This window comes from Amphibalanus amphitrite, unplaced genomic scaffold (genome assembly GCF_019059575.1).
Source record: "Amphibalanus amphitrite isolate SeventyFive unplaced genomic scaffold, NRLGWU_Aamphi_draft 000163F_arrow, whole genome shotgun sequence".
NCBI classification, from domain to species: domain Eukaryota; kingdom Metazoa; phylum Arthropoda; class Thecostraca; order Balanomorpha; family Balanidae; genus Amphibalanus; species Amphibalanus amphitrite.
Window position 1 is genome coordinate 119,444 of NW_024881658.1, and position 21,020 is coordinate 140,463.

At 51.4% G+C, this 21,020-nt stretch overlaps 1 protein-coding gene across 2 annotated transcripts in view; it reads left to right on the plus strand.

Annotated features, from left to right (window-relative positions):
* The window catches only part of LOC122383409 (four and a half LIM domains protein 2-like), a 154,899-nt gene that overhangs the window by 118,676 nt on the left and 15,203 nt on the right, over nt 1-21,020 (plus strand). For both annotated transcript variants that reach the window (XM_043369770.1, XM_043369771.1), the window contains 2 exons: nt 1,068-1,268; nt 8,635-8,809. In XM_043369770.1, the coding sequence (XP_043225705.1) occupies nt 1,068-1,268; nt 8,635-8,809 (376 nt within the window). The remainder of the gene's footprint in view (nt 1-1,067; nt 1,269-8,634; nt 8,810-21,020) is intronic.

Below are 21,020 nucleotides of genomic sequence, written 5' to 3' on the forward strand. Positions count from 1 at the left end.
TCTTAACTGAAGCTTACCACCGTCGCGACCGTGGTAAGCGTCAGCCGACGCGTCGGCTGGCGTACATCGAGACCAGCTGAAAGCGGCTCGCACTGGTCTCGTCGCCTTGAGCTTTAAACTTTAGAGCGGGCAGAGAAGTAGGTGCAAATCCAGCTTAGTTGCGGGCTCTCCTTTTCTAGATAGATCCCAGTACCCACTTCCCACTACATGCATAATTGCCAGGAGAAGAACACCGCTAAGAAAACAGCACTCCCCCAGACGCCGTTTGCGTGAGAGCGTGTCCAATTCTGGCAGCAGGATCTAGCAAAACACACTGGCATTTAACGCATCAAAGCCTGCCCGCCCGAGAGCAAACAATGAGACATCGACCGGTGGTCTGAGGCGGCGCTGCTCCGACCGTGCCCTAATCAGGCCCCCTTGGCCCGCTGAATGGAACCCATCCGCCATTCAGCCAATCAATCGCCTGAACATTCGCGTTTCATCAGCCGCTTATGACCGTGATTTTGTTATGCTTGGTTAGGGCACGAACGGCTTCAGCCGCGGTCGAACTGTCCGAGCAGACCTTTGTGGGTCGTAGTGTTGCCGCTTTGTCGATGATGAAGTTAAGAGTGGCAGCGTCACGAATTTGACTGAGCTGCCTGATTTTATCATGAGGGACGTCTGGGCAGTTTTGGTTGGGTGGTGAATCATTCACATAAACCGGTTCTTATATCCCTCGGTAGCAGAGGCCATTCGTTTTCATTACTTGATTTGCTTTGCCCATACCAATGAAGTTTTGTTACGGGACCCATGAGAAACAAATATTTATTGCTGTCAGCTTTTAGCTTTATTTCCCTAGCTGGATATCAGAGTAACAGGCGCGTGTACTTCCCAGTGCACTCGTTGCTTCCGTAGAGTCCCTACACGAAGTCTCGCATCCCTCTGTAGACCCCCTTTGTGAGTTCCATCACTCGTTTCTCATTTCGATGAACTCAATTATCTTTCATTGATGTCTGACCCGTTTCCTATATGTTCTTCCTGGGTATGGCCGTTTATCTGATGCTTCTCCTTTTTGTGTGTGTTTTCAGTTGATTTTCAGTGGCGAGTACACCAAGGCGATGAACAAGGACTGGCACAGCGGCCACTTCAGCTGCTGGCAGTGTGACGAGTCGCTCACCGGCCAGCGGTACGTGCTGCGCGACGACCACCCCTACTGCATCAAATGCTACGAGAACGTGTTCGCCAACACCTGCGACGAGTGCAACCGGCTCATCGGTATTGACTCCAAGGTGAGCCCAGCTGAGCTAGTGATGTCGACTCCAAGTGAGCTGAGCCGAGCTAGCGATGTCGACTCCAAGGTGAGCTCAGTTACATGGGCTAGCGGTAATAACTCCAAGGTGAGCTCCTGAGTTAGCCGCTCCGAGATAAGCACGGATTCTTGAGCAAGCGGTATGGACTGGTAACTAGCGATATGGACTCCATTTGTTGAGTTATCGGTATCGACTCTGACGGAGCTCCGCTTCTTGAGCTGGATGTAAGAACTCAGGTAAAGAATTATCTATCCTTCTTGACAGACGTTACAATTGAGAAGCAAAATTGGAGAAGTTTTATCGGATCTGGCTCCAAATAAGTCCAATTGGCAATTTATCTTGCAGTTGAAACCTCAATCGTAAAAGCAGCATAAGTATCACACCTTTCTAAAAAGAATAACAATGGACATTCAACGACCAAACCACTCGATTAACACTTTGTGTTCGAATAAAGCGGCCAGTAACCGCATGTAATAGCCATTCAACCCGCGCCCGACACCACTTATCGCTCAATCAGTGTCACCGGCGCGAGCTAAAACGCCTTCCTCGTTCTACGCACCTGCGTGGCGCACTGCGGCGTGGCGCGGCGCGGTGCGTCGGTCTGCGACGTACGTGGGCGGCATTGACAGCCGGAATTGCTTCAATGACGCAACTCGATGTTATGCCGCCGCCGCCCGGTCGGGGATGACGTCACCAGGGCGTTCGTCCCTTTCTGTGGAGATGTGATCCGAGCGACAGAGCCGGTCAGGTCTCTAAAGACGATACCGTCATGCAGAAACAGACGGGCTGACATCAGGCAAACTGACGGACAGACAGACGCGCCGTTCTGTTAGCATTAACACTGTGACCGGTGCGTTCCACTTCGCTGCATGGCTCCGATATACGGACGCTGCCGAGAGACGAGACCTCAGTCGAGCCGGGTGCTGAGTTATTTGTGGATGATCGTAAAGCGGCGCCGGCGCCATTAGCTCTCTATGACCAGTCCATTGACTCAGTATTGTTCCATAACTGGCTGTGCTGTTACGCCACGATTCAGAGTCCATCTCTTATTGGAGTGAGGTGAGCGTTGCATACGCCACCTGTGCGCAAACCGGGGCTATTCGTGTGCGTCTGCTGCGATCAGACGTGGCAGTGGTAGGAATGGACCAGAGAGAGTAGTGAGGAGTCGGCAGTTGTCAATGCTAGTGCTGCCAAATTCTTAGCTGTATCGGGAGAGCCAGTGTTACGACTGTGATCTGTTGTCTTGTCAGTATAGCATCAAGGGGCCTCATAGGATGGAGTCAAGTGGCTTGGTTGCTTAAAGATATAAAATATCAGCTCTTAAAGGTTGGCGCTGATTTATTTTGAGTTATTCACTTGCCTGGTTTGGTTAAATGTTCTGTTAAGTTTTGTTTTTCATCTTTACCTTGTTCAGTGTAGTGGGCGCCTGTTTTTTTTTTCAACTCTTTATCCGATTCCGATCATTTTCTGTCGCCATTACTCATGTTCTGCGTTATCCTCGGCATAGTTTTAACCTTCCCAGTCCCGCGCCCGCAGTGGGCTCACCTTGTGCCCTTCCCTGCCCTTCGCTCCCTCGCTCCGCCGTGCCGGTGTTCCAGCCGAGAGGGAGGGCTGTGCGGCGCCCGACGGAGGTCGACTATTTTCGACCTGCCGGCCCAGCGCTCGACGAGTCAGGCCGGGGAGGGTCTGGGGAAGGGGCGAGGGGAGTGGAGGGAAGGAAGTCCGCGGATCGCCGGTCCCGGGCGGTTCACAGACACGGCACGGGTCACGGGTGGACCGTGATGAGCCGTGACAGCGACTCAGGTCACAGGTCACGGTGGGCTGCCTGTCACAGACTGGCTGGGAAAGGAGCAGATGGGCTGCCATCACAGGTCAGAAGGGCGCAGAGAAGGCACTGTCTTTTACGCAGATAACTCAGCCGAATACAGTTCCCTTCTCTTTAAATAACATTTGTTTTATTTAATAAAGCATTTATAATAGCCGTTTTCACGACGGCCATCTGGTACACATTTGGTGCACATCTGGTGCAGATTAGGTGCATTTGTGGTCAAATTATGTAGGTTCAGTGTGTCTCTTAGTAGCTATTAGCTAGGGTTACAGTAATTGTTTATATGCCTGCTTAGTGCTTTGTCATATTATCGGAGAGTATCATCAATTAAAACACTGAAACAAATTCATAAGATAAAGATATTTGCTGTTCAAGAGATTAGGTGTAGATTTGGTCAAATTAGGTGCACTCGCCGAATAGCCCGTCGTGAAAACTGCTATTGTCTACTTGCTTAAAAATAAATCGATTTCGCTGTCCATGGTGAAAGATACCAACATGGGCGGCAAAGTATGGGTGTATGTATAGCAATGTAGCAATATAACGGCGATTGAAAATGCTATTTCAATAATCAATAAATCATCACTTAATAATTCTCTTAGTTTCTTTTACATATTCTGTTACATGTTCGAAAATTAGAATGGAGCTTTGTTACCTTGACAATGTTAGATAGATGTTCTTTAGGAATTTGCGGTTATTTCGTTCATCCTGCAGTAACTTCGCATTGGCTATGATCTCTTGACAGGTAACGGGCAACCTGCAACAGTACGACAAAATAATGTAGCTGCACGCACCATTTTATCGGGCCAGCTTGTCAGTCATGTCAGTATTGCGGACCTTTTTACAGTTACCAGTTACCTGCTGAAACGGCTGTGGTCGAGGAATGGTCTAACGCAAAAACTGCATAAGCGTACCGGCTCAGGCATTCTTAGAACTCCCTGTGAATCCCCTGGAACCAGGAATGATGTCTGAAGTTGTTTTGAAGTCGATTCTCTACGGCTTAAGTCCTAGCTGGTCACGTGAATTGAGCTAGGTTTTGTTTGCCCGTGAATCCGTTGAGCTTACTCGCTTACTTCAAAGGTGATGCTAATCCAAACAATATCATTTTTCTTTTGATCGCTGATCACCGTTTGATCTGCCGCTATTGGTTTCTTCATCTTTTTATGTCTGATACCTACGGCCATTGATTATTTCCCGTCACCGTCAGCAGAAGATAAACGTACTGAAATTCAGTAATGTCCGTTTCTAAGCCCTAAGCAGTGTAGTTAGCAGTGCACGGAGTGGAAAGGAAAAAATATCCTGATTTTATACCAGTATGGCGGACTATGGTTCCAAGAATGATTTACATATGGTGATACGATTTGCATACGAAACGCTCCACTTTGGTTTCGAACCCGTGCAGTCCGTTCGGTAACATTTTGAGCACTTGTAGTTCGTCGTTTGTTGAATCTGGTAGTATCCCTCATTTAGTCCTGCATGTCATCATTTTAAAACGGTTCACCGTGGCCGAGCCTGACATTACATCTATGTGCAGCAAATAGCAATGCACTTAATTTAGAAGCACCGTCTGCTGAATGAACTCTAAAATCGGGTTTAACTCTTGAATACTAGCTCATTCTCAGCAGTGGAGCAGTGAGTTAGTCATATGCCACTGGTGCATTACAGTATTTGCTAACCCCTTTATTCTCCCTAGTAATACGGATCTATTCGTTCCTCCACGTCAGGCCCTCCCACTCGATCCGCGACTCTTGGTGGTTCGACTTGGATGCCGGCCACGGTTTATCTTTTCTGTAGACGTAACAAATGCCGGACGACGCTCGGCTTTCAGCGGGCACAAATACAGCGTCCGCCGGATGGGAAGGCGGCCCGGACTGGACGGCCGAGAGGGGATACAGCGGTGGTTGGGAGGCTGAAACTGCGTCAGCTCCTCGAAAGGCGCTACGATAGACAATAGGGAATTTTCTGTGGAGATATATCGTTGATGACGTTGATTTGTCAAGCATGGCCATAATGGTACGGACGGGAGAGAGGTACTATGGACAAACCTGTGAGCATGTTTGCGCCGCCATCTATTTTAGTGATATGGGTCAGGCAGTGTTGGACTCAGCGGAAGCTTGGTAGGTCCATCGGCTTGTCAGAGTTCAGGGAAGAGACTTATGCCAGGGTCAGGAAGAACGATCCTCTATTGACTGAATATCCTGTGGAACTGTAAGCTCGGCTGAGTTTGAACGTGGAAGCTATATACGAGTATGTAGATATTAATCGGATTATGACTCTAAATCACCTCCAGAAATAGCCAACCACCTCTGGCTAGTAGCCTTGTCGTATTCACGCTTTAGGGAACATTAGCGTTCCTCTGCTCTGCACCGAGTATTTCCGCCCAAGGGCGTGCCCTCTCTCCGACTCGACTGCTCTACCGGAGCCGGCTCTCCAGTCCGTCCCCCGGGGACCGCTCGGACGGGCGGCGAGCCCGACGCACTGTCCGAAAACACGGCCAGCTGCGACGGTGCTGATTGGTTTCGACTGTTGGGTGTTACGCAGAGGGGGAGGGCGGGGAGGTCTGGGAGGAGCTTTGATCGGTGAAAGCTCGGGTGTGACGGGATGGTTTCCGGTCATAATGTGAAAACTCGTTTTTTTCTTGTTCGACTTGCAGTCTGTAATTACTTGCAGTTTGTTTTCGCTCGTGTCAGATACTGGACTCTGTCTAAATGAGCGATTGCTCTCTCATCCAATTCATTTTCACCACGAGCTCGTCCAGTGCTTTTAGGTTTTGAGTGCTAGCTCGTGTTACAGCTGTGGAGTCGAGACCACTGAATATCAGGTTTGTCACCTGTCACGCAGAGACAGGTTCCCGGAAATAGTGCCACAAATCCGGGGGTAAGAAGCGTGCAATTATCTGCCGCAGCGATCTAAGTGTATCCCATCTGTTCACGGCGGAACGGTGAGGGAACTTTGTGCATATTACTTACTCCTGCTGACGTAATGATTAAATTCAAACGAGGGTGGTATGCTTCAAAGAGCTATTTATATTCTAGAAGTCACTGAAGGGTGTGCTTGAACTTGGTCCAGTTTGGCCTCAAATGTAGGGATGTTGTCAGACGTGCATAATACAGGATTACGCCTGAATGAATGCATTACATCTTCATACGACTGAAGTTATTTTAACCACTATCAGAGGTGAGCATGGTAACAAGATCCTCAATAATTCCATTGACAGGATGCTTTATTGGTATCATGAATCTGATATCTAACGCTATTCTCATGTGAGCTATACAAAACTAAATCGTGACTCGATCGTGACTTCGTGGGAAAAGCAAGGGCTAAGCTTTATTGGCGATCTCTTCAATCCAAATACGGGAAACATCCTAACAAGGGAAGAAATAAAAACCAAATATCGAATTTCCATGTCATTCCTAACCTACGAATCACTGATTCGAAGTATTCCCTCTGAAGTCAAAAGAGCAACAAATGTAATGTTTCAAAGACCAAACATACCATACCGGCTACAAATAGTACTCAATAAACCAAAAGTCAATAAGTACATATATACGCTACTAGTCAAGGCCATGTATGAGAAATATAAAGTTTCAGATGACAGGTTAAAACACAAATGGACCCGCGACGTTGGTTGCTTCCAAGTCGGAAGCATGTTTCAACTGAAACAGGCAACGAAATCTGTGTATTTATTATACCTTCACTATCGAATAGTTAACAGAATAATAAGCACAAATACATTCTTACACAATATTCAAATATCTAGTACTGAAGCCTGCACTTTTTGCAATCGGGATTCAGAAACAGTAGCACATTTATTCTGGCACTGCCCAGTAACGCAGACATTCATTAATAACACAGCTAGAGTTCTCAGCATGAAATATGACATATCTTTTCAAAATGACGTGCGATCGTGGTTTTTTCCCCAAGACAATAATACACTTCAAACACTTCTAACAACAATATCTAAAGCAGTAATTTTTAAAGCTCGGAATAAAGGCGAGAAACCAAGTATAGAACATATGACGACAGCAATAAGATACGAAGCTCAAAAAGAATATCTTGCCAGTCGCCTTAATGATAAAATTGACCAGTTTGAGCAGAAGTGGAAAACATTGGGGCACATTCTCCGATAACAGCAAATCTCATCGTGCCAGTGAGCACGTGCACTTTTACATCAATCATAAACCCAAACACACACCTAAGCACGCACACACCCACACTCACACCCTAACACATACACCCCCCCCCCCCACACACACACACACACTCCAACATCCTCCCCCCCCACACACACACAGACTGTATCAACTTATTTATTTCTATTGAAGTATTTAGACTTACAATTTATATGTATTTTATGTATTTACGTTTGTTTCCTTTGTGAACGGCTGTTTTGTTCAAGTAGAAAGAGACAGTATCGCAGGGATAGTGATACGTGCAGCTGTACTTGTGTATGTAATGGAAAATAAACTAACCCTTCAGTGGGACAAAAAAAAAAAAAAGAAGGCAGCAAACAAACATGAACGAGATATAAAAAAACATCTGAATGCACTGTGAATCATAGTTGAAATTACCTCGGAGCCTTATTGACATCCCTTTGATATGATGAATGGAGCAACGGTAACAGGGTAGTGAATAGCTCAACCAATACCAATATAAAATAATCAGTAGGTGGATCCTCCATTCACACTGTCAGCCTGTCCACGCCGATGCCTAATGCTCTGTCTACGTAGACGCGTGGATACCAGATCTGTATAAATATATACCTCCCCGGTCATTAACTGCCGGAACGGTGCGCTTTTTGATCAGCGGACGGTCAGGTTGTCGCACCGTCTCCGGGTGCTGATCGCGTGTCCGTCCGTCTGTCTATCCGCCTGTCTGTCTGTCTCTCTGCCGCCATCTCTGCACAGTGTGATCGATACTTTATGCCGGCTGCGACCTAGTGGGTTACAGCCCACACACGACACTCGACCAAGTCTGTCGTTATTCTGACTAAGGGGATATGGATCTGATATGGGGGGTATGGCTCCTAACTCTGACTTCGCCGAGTTTGAATATGACTGAGTGGGGCCGTATTGAATGTGGAATATGGCATCACTTCCGCTCTTCTGGGAGCGGAAGTACTGGCAGATTTCCCAGGCGTATCCGATGCACCGCGGAACTTCTTAGTGGTCAGATGCATTTGTTGTGTACATATAGCTTGTGAGGATATATACCTAAATGGGCTTCTTGCATAATGCAAAGTATGTGAATTCAGCACGTATAGCAGAGCAACTTCAGCTGAAACCGGCGACGGGGGGAGGGGGTGAATGTGCAGGACAAACATTGATCCTGGTTTGTCATCTGTGGATGGCTTCATGCATGCAAGTTTAAATTCATGCACCATTCCCATTAAAACCGTTCAAATAAGGCAGTAACCGCTTACATTTTACGATAACCGTAGTACATGTTCTGATTGTCTGCACGTGAATCCGTGTTCTGCGCTAAATCACTGACCACCGCCCTTTTTCTGTCACCCGTCAGGACCTGAGCTACAAGGACAAGCACTGGCATGAGGCGTGTTTCCTGTGCAACAAGTGCCGTATGTCGCTGGTGGACAAGCAGTTCGGCTCCAAGGCGGACAACATCTACTGCGGCCCCTGCTACGATGCCCAGTTCGCCACGCGCTGCGACGGATGCGGCGAGATCTTCCGTGCAGGTGAGTCCCACAGGGGACGGGGAGACAAAGTTACTCGGCAGTCGGCGGGGTGGGGCAGACTGGTACAATACATGGGTGGGGTTGTAAACAGAGTGGGTTAAATGGCTACTGAATAGTGTATGACAGTTGTGGAGTTAATGGAATAAATTCCACATGGGATTCAAGCTGCTGAATTTTGTTCACTGCATGTACTTCCTAGAAGCCATAAGGATGTACGTCCTCACTTTTCAGGCATATTTGACTCTTCGGTTGGGACCACAGGCTGCTGTGGTCCATTTACCACAGGTTGCTGGAATGAGTTGTTTCCAGATTCAGACTTGTCTTGAGGGGCATTACTTTGCGCTAGCTCAACAGATATTGTATTCAGCCGACTTCCTGTTGTTCTGGTATTCCCTGATAATAAATGTCTCGGTATTGTTGAAGGATTATTGTCTGGTAAGCGGATCCGTCGGACAGATTTTTTGTAGCAAATGAAACGCGGGCACGGTTACACCGCTTCTTGATCCGGCTGCTCTTCTCAAGACTTCGTATCCATGATACAATATAGGCATTGAATGTGTGACTCATGGATGGTAATGGAATGTTTCTTTGGAGAGGCATTGCAATGTTTTTTGCGCTGTCTGCGTGTCATTGCCTTCTTCATAGTCTGCAGCAATAGCATTGCTTATGTAGTGTAGGTACATATATGTAGTGTTTCTGATTGTAGACGCAGATGGCCCCCGGCCACCGCTCGCGCCACCATCGCCCACATCTGCTCCCTGCCACCCCTCGGTCACCTGGCCCCCTCAGAGACTTGGCCGTGGACAGATCTGTATTGGACCGCTCTGGATCCCGTCCTCGATCCTTCGATCGTTACTGCAAACACATTCACACAATACGAGCTCGAGTCAAATACCAGTTGGCACGATGCCAAAATGGGTCACAACACAGCTCGGGGTCCAAGAACTCTGTTTAACATTCTACAAGTAAGTAAATAAATCAAGCAATACACAGCAGATTCACACACATTCCTACACCGCCATCCTGACCCCACTGAAGACATCACTAACCGCAGACCTGACCGTGGCTGGGAGTGTCATAGTGCCGACAACTGTCCACTCGGCCGCACGGGCCCGGCATTGGCACCGGTCCATCTCACTGTCACCTGTGGCTGTGTATAAACTGCGAGAACAGTTCACCGTCACCTGTGTAGGAACTGCTCAACAGTGCGAGTTCCAGTAGACCGAGCCATACCCGAACTTCAGCATCTCCGTCTTCATAATCTCCGTCTTCTTCATAATCTCCGTCTTCATTTATCATCCATTTGTCAGCTCTAGGATAGCGTGTTCTGCATGGAGGACGAGTCGGCCATACGCTTGGGGAACGCCGTTTTTGGTCCACTGTAATTGTCGTTCAAACGGCAACCATCCAATTGTCATCGTCAATCCCATCGGACCAGACTAATGTCCAGCCAATGTCGGTCAGAATGGCAGACAGACCTGGCGCCTCTCGTACCGTATAAATAGCCTTGCCTGTGTTTGCCCGCCGGATGACACGGCGGAGTGAAGGGTCCTCCAGTGACCCTAGCTCGCGACGGATCCTCTTTTTGCTGTTTGCCTTGCTACTTCAGCGTTGGAATTACCTATTCCAGAGTAGGACCTACTTACGCCAGCGTTGGACTCGCCTATCGCTTGCGGCCAGCTTTCCTCAGCTCACCCTCTGTGTTTGTGCCACCGACCATGTTGTCCTCTCCGTGGCTGAGTCAGGTGTCACCTCCCGAGAAACGGGGTCGCCAAACCGCGCCGTCAGCGTCTGCCAGAGGTCGGCCTCTGCGTGACGTCACGGAACAGGGGCCCGTCGTGTCCGACAGCGCCGGCCGGATTAATGACCCGGGAATGTTTTAACGGTGTCTGCGGCATTTTGACGTGCGTGGTAGTGACTGAGAGTTTTTTGGTCGCATTTGTGGCTGTCAGGCGAAGTGCGGTGAATGAGACTTGTCTTGGTAGCTGTATTTCTGTGGGCAGTAGTGGCGAGATGGCAGTTGGTTCAGATATTTGCACGGAGACCTAGTACTCTCTCTCTATCCCAGGTGACATTACTTGGCTGACAGTTTTGCTCGTGAAGATGGCGCTAGTGGCCTGATGGCGGTACCGTACCTTTCACCGACCGGCAGATGGCGCCGGGTCGTCCCCAGCTTCTCTGTTCGTCCGCAGGCGGCGCTAGTGGTCCTGGCCCCGGCCAGTGAATGCCCCCTTTGACCGAGGCCTTCAGTGACGGTCCAAATGTTGACCGATCGCACATGACTGTGTATGCTGGAGCACAAACAAATGAGCTCATCCAGGGTTCCCTAGGGTGATCTGTCTGTACTTTGCATGAGTCAGCGGGAGTTCATACTCATCTTCCTGCCCCGACCAAACGTACCTTGGTGATTAATGCAGAAGGCTTCCAATATAGCCGTGCTTTTAGCTGTCTTATTTGGAGGTGCATTGGTAGTCGTTTTATTTATAGTCACCGTGGTTTTATTTACGATATGCTGCTTCTTCTACTAGGACGATGACAAGCTAGGAGAAACAAGTTGGCAAGGGATGAAGTTATTTCAGCCTCCCTTGGGGTGTTACGATTGTCGATTTCTACATGGCCCACGAAGTCAGCACTTTTAGTGGTTGAATTGCTTCCGGCTCGGCTGGCTGAGAACCTTCTGAAACTGGAGGTTCCAGCTTCCCGGCGATGGCGGCGGCGGCGGAGGCGGAGGCGGTGTTACTGTCGTCGCCGTCTGGCCGACTGTTGATGCCGGCAGTAAATATTGACGTCGGTGGCGGCTGCGGCGGCGCACGACGCACCTGAGTTCGCCGTACGCCGGTTCCTGTCACAGTCGGGACCCGGGCGGGACCTGGTGGGGAGCGGCTCCCAGGACAGGGTGTGAGGCCGCCAGACAGCAGTGCATCCCCAGTGAGGGTGCGAAAACCAATACCGCGCCAGAAGTGTTAGTGTTTTTGTGATATTCGACAGTGAACAGTGGGCTAAATGGAGCAGCCAGACGATGGTAAGATTAAATCAAGAGTGCAGTAACGATAACGTGTTGAACAGATGGGAAATGTTTCGTGTTGTGCTTTGTAGGTCTGAATAGACTGTGCTGTTTAAAGTTTAATCAGTAGTGCAACTATGTCACTCCTTGCGCTGCTAAGAATTGATTCTGCGCTTGTGCGGCCTCATGTAATTCACATTTTTGGCTCACTTCACCGAGGCGCGATTATGCCTCGTTCCTCGAGACCACCTGGTGGGAGTTGTCAGAACTACTGGTTTCACAGGTGTCGCCCTGGTGTGTTTGGTCGGTGGTCGACTGTCATTGCTGTTACTGGCACTACTATACCTACCCTGTACCCAGTTCGATCATAAGCAGCCTTTCTTGGTGCTAGGTAGTAGGTAGGTATACAAAAGCATAATGCTGCCGTTTCTTGAGTCCAATTTAGCCCCTTCATTATAAGTGTGTCAAACTGTATCGCATTGTTGCAGATGGAAGACTGCCTTCGAGTCTCCTCATTAATTATATTTTTATTGTTGGCTGATGGCCGTATACCAATATTCAAGTACATTGGCTAGTGAGCAATAAGATCATAAGTTATCAGCGCTGCTATTCATCAACATTGTCACATCTGACAAGTTGTGCGGAATGTGATAATGTTGGGAATTGTTTCATTTTTCAGCAACGTAAATGTTCATACAGCGATAATGTTAAATGGTCAAGAACGATAATAATATGGATGAAGAGTTCGCTTACAGTAAAGGCATGGATGGATAATGGACGGGGAACTTTGCGACTTCAAGGAATTGCACAACGTTTATGATATATTCCAGACTATTGAAGTACCGCAGTTTTCGGATTTCGTTCGTGGGATTTTTTTTTAGACTGCCTACCTCATCTCTGCTGACGCGGTTGCTTTGTTGAGGCAAATATTGAATAAGTGAAAGCTGAGTCAGCTAGTACGTTTTTTCACCTCCATTCGCTCATGCTGACTACCATATTGCCCCGCTGATGTCATGCGATGAAAATAGTAATCGGTGCGATTAGAATGACATAATAATCCTGACTCAGCCGCCCTCAGCCTCATGTAGCCGGAGCTGGCTAGTGGGGGAGGGTCAGGCTGGCTCACACCCCATGCATGCCCTGTCATCATAGAGGGCGGCGCGGGGCGGTCGCCGGTCCGCTCCCCACCAGAGGGCGGCGCACGCCGTGTCGCTCCCCACCAGAGGAGTGCGGTGGCGGCCCCGTTCCCAGACCCGCTATCAGGGAGGGGCTCTGCCCACTCCGGGCGCCTTATGGAGTCTGTGACCGGTACCGATCGGTTTCCCCGCTCCGTCGATGGTTTGGGTACCGCCCATGCCCTTGCCGGCCACGGTGGGCAGGGCCGTGGGATGGATGATGACAGGAGGTAATAGCGTCAGACGTCGGTGTGCCCACGAAGAGAAGTAAAACGAATTGCTGGGAGAGGCAGGGATCCGTCATCGGAACATCCCACCACGTCAGCTCCGATAGACTAGTGCTGCGCCGTGTACCAGACATCTTAATTTGCTCCCCAAAAAGGTAAAAAAAAAAATGGTTAAAGGCACACACGTGCTGGAGCGAAACCGTATTGGTTCTCTGAGGACGCGCACGTTTCTTCCAGAGCTTTTTGTGCTACAAACGTCAGTATGAGCTGCTGCGTTACAACTTCTCAGAGGAGGTATGTTATAGCCTAGCTTAGTCATCATAGGTGGAGAATTGTGACCAGCTGGGGGTGCTCGGGCGCAGCAAATCCGCCGCCGCCTAGCGGTGACCTTGACCCGCGCCGCCCGGCCGCGGCTCCAAAGCCAAGCCGGCGTGGCCGGCGTGGAATTGGGAGAGCTCGAGCACCCCCAGTCCAGCACAATTCTCCACCCGTGTTAGTCATCTTCCCATCACTGGAATGTGGTGAACAGATAGGAAGTGCAAAGTATACGTGGCACCAGGGACGTGTTTTTGGATATCAGAAACCCTGCTTGGGCCCTCACTGAAGCTGTTCAGAGGAAATTCTCTCGCTCGGTAAGGGTGACCGGCGTGGGCCGCTCTCCCCCTGATCTGATGACCTCGTCAGTATGAGTCAGACTCCTGCTCACTGGCCGCCATATTAGCGACTGCTGGAGGACAGTACTCCTCCGGGAGGGTGGGCTTTGGAGGCGTATTTGACTCGACTGACCACTCGCCGCCGCCGCCGCGGTACGCCGGGCCTTCCGGCTCCTCCCGTGGCGTGCGGCGCAGAGGGTGTCGTGTGCGGAGGTCAGTGCGGTATATACGCTGATCGTGTCCATTCCAACAGGAAGTGGAGCGCTGTTTGACTATTCCAATTTGGCTGCGCACCGGAGCGTTTTACCGCTTCCAGTTGGCCGTTTTCCAGGGCGTTGTGTGATTTCCACACGGTCATTCGGCCGACCATTTCGACGGAATAATCACCCGGGAGTTTAACAAGCTCATGGTCGCTCGTTGGCCCAGTTCGTTATGACGCGGGTCCGCAGCCGCGTTCCGTACTCCCCCGCGCAGTATGCGCTCATCGGAAACCTGCATGGACCCGGGTGTTTACGTCCGGCGCCCATCAAGGCCGCGGTGATTATGCTGTCGTGTCGCGGTGCCGGCTGATGGTCCGGGCTCGTCGCCCGTGATTTAGAGGTCGGTTACGGCACGGTTCTGACATCAGTCTGCAGGGACGCCGGTGTCCGTCACCGCTCCGCGCTGCCAGGAATGGTCTCCGCCCATATAAGGTGGCGCCTTGTTAGACACGCGGCGTGTCGCTGCCAGAACCGTCCTGTGGACCGGTTACCGCCGTGTACCCCGGCGTGGCTCGTGCCCGTTCCATCCTCCCTTGTGCGCGCTCTGGGGAGGGAGGTCTGAGGCACGATTCGTCACCACCATGTGGTGATCGCCCGGAATGGGAGCCGCGCCGCCGCATTAGCTGTCGCGTCAATATTCCTGACGCTGAATGACTTCATCGGTGGTCGCGCTGTGGCTGGTCTGCCGCCGTCTCTCGTAGATGGAGGGAGTGCCCGTCAAAGCCAGCGTGTAGATTGGGCTCTGTAATAGAGAGTGAAAGCTCCTCCGCTAACCGGTGTTTAATTTCTCGGTACCGACAGGCTTCGCTGTAATTGTGGTGCTCATTTCTCTGACGTTTTCAGAGAGCCAGGGAATGAAGACTTGCGCTTCCTCTGGCATTGCCAATTGAGCTTATTCAGTAAATAACTCTGGCAAATTCCATTTATGGCTGTGTAGGTGGTCTTCTAAATTTCTATGTCATTAACCATGGTATCTGGATGTCACTGGTGCTTCTAAAACCAAATGTTATTCTTAATTCTGCTGACCTTTGTAGAAGATGTCAATGAGCTGTGCAATCACCACAGTGCTATGTTATCGGGAGAAGCCGCGATTTTTGTATCCGTTCACAATGCACATCCTGGTAAGGTTTTTGTTGGGGAAGGGGTTGACGCATAAGTTAGTGTAAGGCGGGTGTTGAGCCGGATCTTTGAGATGGGTAGGTTGCAGTGAGACCCTCCAGCCGGTTGGCAGAGGATAGGGGATGTTGGAGAATGGACGGGGCGCGGTGGACACTAGACGGTGGACAGCGGGCTGTGGAAAGTGTTATACCGGGGTAGGTGGACGGTGGATGGTGGACACTAGACGGTGGACAGCGGGCTGTGGAAAGTGTTATACCGGGGTAGGTGGACGGTGGGCACTAGACGGTGGATAGCGGACTGTGGAAAGTGTTATACCGGGGTAGGTGGACGGTAGATGGTAGATGGTGGACGGTGGACGGTGGTAGGTGGACGGTGGACGGTAGACGGTGGATAGCGGGCTGCAGAAAGTGTTATACCGTGGTAGGTGGACGGTGGACAGCGGGCTGTGGACAGTGTTATACCGGGGTAGGTGGACGGTGGATGGTAGATGATGGAAAGGGGACGTTAGGAATAGGACGGCAGACGAAGCAAGAGTAAACAACTAAATCAGCAAGCGTGATAGAGGGTACACTACCTGCCTTAGACCTCAGCTCTCTGCTGGTCGGCCGGACGGAGCGGCGGGGAGGTGGGGGTCCGCCGGGCGGGGGCGGGGGGCTGCCCGGACAGGTGGCTGGCCGGCCCGCCGGAGCGCCAAATATGGCCGTGGCAGGTATTGGCGGCGGGCGCGGCCGCTGCCGGCCTTTTGCGGAGGACGGCCGTCGAGCCAGTCAGCACTCGGCCTCCTCCGCCGACCGCAGTGACGCAGGCCGCTTCCGAGCGGCGCAAGACCCGACGGCACACGCATATCTAACAGCGATCGCCCACTGTGAACGCATCTATAATTCCTATAAAAAGCGCCAAACGGGATAACAATGGGGCGTACCCGACTGCCGTCGTCAAGGCATTGTGATGATTTATTTTACTAAATTGTATGCGGCGGAGTAGCTACTCGACTCGTTTATTGGTTATCTCCCAGCACGGTGGTAGGTACTTTTGATCGGCAAAAGGTCACTGTGGGGTCTGTGGGTGGCTCCGTCGGCGCTGTTTTTTTATAAGTCGCCGTCAGCATGGTTTGCCCATAGCCCCCAGTGACGTAAGGACCTGTTATTTACTGGCAAGGTGCGGTCATTCGGCCTGTTAACATACGCGCCGCCCCCAAAGAGCTCAATCTCTCTCGTCTGTTGTTTATAACCGGCTCGGTCGACTCCAAAAACCAACGAAAAGCCTCACGCGATCTTCACACGCGCGCACATAGCCACGATTTGTAGCGCCGCAGGTGAGGGTGGACTCTGCCCAGCCGACGTGCGCTGTTAGGTCTAACAAGTTATGTTATGGATCCCCGTGACTCCATGACATGCCTCTTGACACTTCGTGAATCTAGCATTCCTATGGCACTAAAGCAGACCTGTGATACTGTAGTGTCGTCCTGACGTCCTCGTCCGCCACTCACAGACACTACAGATACCTTGTCGAGTGCGGCTCCTCTGGCGGCGCTCTATCGGTGCTTTATAGTTCCTCTATAACCGTTTTCACGACGGTCTATCCGGCGAGTGCACCTAATTTGACCAAATCTGCACCTAGTCTCTTTTACAGCATTTATGTTTATTTTATGAATTTATTTCAGTGTTTTAATCGATGATACTCTCTGATAATATGACAAAGCAGGCATATAAGCGATTAGTGCAACCCTGGCTCATAGCTACTAAGAAACACACTGAACCTAATTTGACCAAACCTGCACCTAATCTGCACCAAATGTGTACCAGATGGCCGTCGTGAAAACGGCTTATGGTGCTCCACTATGTGCACCGGTCCGATTGAAGGATTGACCGAAAGTGTCATTAGTTTCGATAGTGTCAGTAGTGTCAGCTGTGTCAGCGGTGTCGGCGCCGATCGCGACCTCTGACATTCGGCTATTGCATTAGCGTGCCGGGCCGGACCGGGCCGGGTCGGTGTGGGCTGAAAGCCGACCGGGCCGCCCATCAATCTGATGGGAACGGCTATTAGCGTGCGGATTTTCGACGGGCATCGTTTATCCGAGATGGAACATCCAATAGTTATGATGGATTGACGGTCATGTTTTGGTGACCCATGTATGATGCAAGGTGTTTTATTTGAATCACAACATGTTGTAAGCTTGGCAATATAAGACACGGTAGGTATCGTTGACGTTTCTCCTGGTTCACATACCAAAAGTTTGCCTTTGGCTGCACCCACTATTTGGCCCGTACTAATGTCGTCAAGTTTGACTGCTGACGATTATACAGGCGCTGATGCAACTGTGTGCACTGGCATCGGCATTGATTTACCCAAGGCGTTTACATATGAGCCGTATTTGTTTGTAGGTCCATCCAGCAATGCCATTCAATCCGCCCTACGTCTCTCTGTCGCAGTCATCTCCCTCTTCATTGGACATCTCTCCCCCCCCCTCTCTCTCTCTCTCTCTCTCCCTCTCCCTCTCCCTCTCCCTCTCCCTCTCCCTCTCCCTCTCCCTCTCCCTCTCCCTCTCCCTCTCCCTCTCCCTCTCCCTCTCCCTCTCCCTCTCCCTCTCCCTCTCCCTCTCTCTCTCTCTCTCCCTCTCTCCCTCCCTCCCTACCTCCCTCCCTTCCCTCTTCTCTCTCCCCACTGCTTGCGTCGATGGAGCGGAAGGGATTCATGCACCTGTCTGGTGGGTCGCGACCTTCCACGCATTTCTCCAGGGGCGTTACGCAGCTCAGCCTACCCAAACAAGGTAGCACCGTATCGATGATTCGCCGAACGGCTGTCCTGACTCCTGAGTCAGAGGCGCCCGGAGAACGACAGGCCCCGCTGCGTAACGCACAGGGGATGATAGATGAGACTGAGGTGGTCCAACGGTGACCCTACCAGAGGTCATTACACACCTGTGACCTGCAGTGACCGTGCTGACCTCGTCCGCTGCGAGTTTCGTCGCGTGCGGAGTGACACCGGTGCCGCCCTGCCCGACCCAGGCCCATGCAGTCTGCAATTGGGCTCAGCACCGACCAGCTGCGGCGCCTACCGCGCCCCTGGCGGTCGGAGCGCGAACTAAGCCAGCAGGTCTTGTGCTGCGCTCCGACCGGCGCCGTCAGTTGCTTGACACGCGTCCCGGGAGCTCGTAGGTCGTACCCAGTCCGCGGCACGCGCCCCACAGTCAGTCCCGCCGAGCCCGCAGCGATGGCGTCCGGCCTGGTCGAGAAGGTGGAGAAGTGGTCGGTTCACGAGGAGACCACCACTGAGAACGGCCACACCAAGTACAAGAAGGAGGAGGAGCGGACCACCGAGGAGACCAAGGGCGGCGAGACCAAGCGCAACACGGAGACGACGCGCGAGTTTAGTACCGCGCCGGCGGCGCCGAGCCGGGCCTGCATCGAGGACCGGAGCAGCGCGACCAGCAGCCCGGCGCCCGGCGCAGACGGCACCCCCGAGGACAAAAAGGATTCGTACATCCTCAGTGACATCGACGACAAGGAGAGCTTCTTCTGCACGCTCGGCAACCGCTGCCTGCTCGGCGACGCCAAGAAAAAAGGTATCGAGATTTAGTTTCTATTTGTTACACATTTGATATTTTGTTGTTTATCCGTGGCGTAAGTGCGGCCTGATGGCTGATGAAAACTGGGGATTGGGAGACTGGAGTTGTATACTACCATAGTACTACCGATATTACAGATATGGGATATCGGTACCGTCGTATCTTGGGTGATACGACGGTCCCTAAACCACAAACAGTAAACACTATTCTGGAAACCGTAATGACCAGTTTTGTCAGCCGATAGGTAAACGCTTGGTCGCCACAAACCAAAAAAGTGAAATCGCAGATCGTTGACTTCTAAGCGCCAAAAGATATTAGAATGGGCGCTAAATTTAAGGTGGGTTGATGGGTCATGCGCGAACTGAGAAATTAGACTCTGCTATTTTGGGCCTTCTACTGGGGTCCTGGGTTTTTGACATTTTTAACAATTTGGGCGAAACTGGGGGTTCGATTTAATGCGTTTTGGCTCATAACGATAAAGTCACAAGCAATAAGTATTCCATGTTTCAACACACTCACGCTTAAGCGCTTATACAAATCAGTTTCATTCCTTCCTTCTATCATTCCTTCTCAACTTCGGCCCTATACGAGGCTCAGTTCTTTTAATCAAACGCCTGGGTGGCGCCGAATAATCCCACTCGTTTGAGTTTTATTCCGCCCGGTTGCACGGTCCGCCGCCCCAGCTCTCTGCAGTCCCCAGTCCCTCCACACCTGAGGCGGGATTTGTCATACTCTGCAGACGGGTGGCGCCCAGCCGATTTCACCCACGCCAGGCGTTGTCTAGGGGATTTCGTGCACCCTGTCCCGCTGGATCAGCCTAAAGATGGGCGTGACGCGGACGATCTTCCTCTAGTGCTCACTCCTCCTGGCAGTCTGCCGAGGTGGGGCTGCACATCATATATCCGGTGGCCTTGACCCGATCTTGATTGTTGATGTTTGCCTCCGCAAGATTGCAGAATGATGTTCCTGAGCTTTTTCTATCGGTGCCCTGACGTGCATCAATGATACCTTCTGTGATTTTGATCTCTTCTCCTCCCTTGATAACTTGGAATACCATACCTTCGTATGGACGAAGCGACATTACACCTTTGGCATTATACCAAATACGGCCTTGTTCTTCCATTAGACTCGCGTTACACTAAGCGTGATTGCCCTTCATCAGCTATATTCCCCGTTCTTGTTCTACTTGCTCGGTCACGTTCAACTAATGGTAGTGCCCTGAACCAGCGGAATGGACACTCGACCCTGCACCATCCGTGGGCCGCCCACGGTGCAGAGCTTGGGCGCGTCTTTCCCTCACGTGCCGGCCACCCTGCAGGGCCCGCACCGCCATTGTCTGCCATCGCGCCGCTAATATTGAGCCGTTTGGGGTTACTAATTAGTCGATACAACGCCTGCTGTGGGTCAGCTCATTAGAAGGTGGCGGCTTATCGGCCGGCTCAAGCTGAACCGGGCTCTGATGACTGTTTAGACGGTTTGACTGTTTAGAACCGCGACCGTGTCTGATCTCGTGTCGGATTGTGGTTCAGGTTGTTACTCGAACTAATACACGGGCGGTTTTCATCCCGGAGAGGGCGGGACCAGCTTCTGAAGCCGTCAAGGTGTGAAACATCGCATTGATCGGTCAGGTTTGGTCAGGTCAGGTCAGAAAACTCCGACGTTCGATCGAACGCCAGTTTCTATCTCAGAATCCGTTCCCCACCTGGTCAGGGTAAGAGTCCTGCTTAGTCCTCTGCTCGAACCCTTTTCCAAGAGTTTAGACTCCACTCAGCCCCGGTTTGAACCCATCTCGGCCCCTGCTGCCCAGACCGTGCAGCAGGGGCGAGCCCGAGGTCGCGGCCTGGCCGGACGCGACATATAAGGGCATGGCGAGCCTCCAGCCGGCCGGCAGACGGCCTTTCTCCGACGCATCTCGGTGTCGGGACGGCGGGGCCTCTCGCTGGTCTAGCCATGCTCCTTTACGCTGGCAGCACTGGAGTGGAAAGACTTGCAATGAAACCTCGTTATATCGTCTGAACAGCACGTCCTTCCCTGCGCCTGCAGGTGTCTTTAAGACACCTCGCGGTCCAGCCTGAGCGTTGCATTGACCGGAGAGCGGAGACCGAGCGTGCCGTGAGGGCACGAGGTCACGGCGGCGTATGGGACGGCCAGGGTCGTCGCTCGTACGAGTCACGCCGTACGATTCAGCCTGGGCAGTGGGCACGT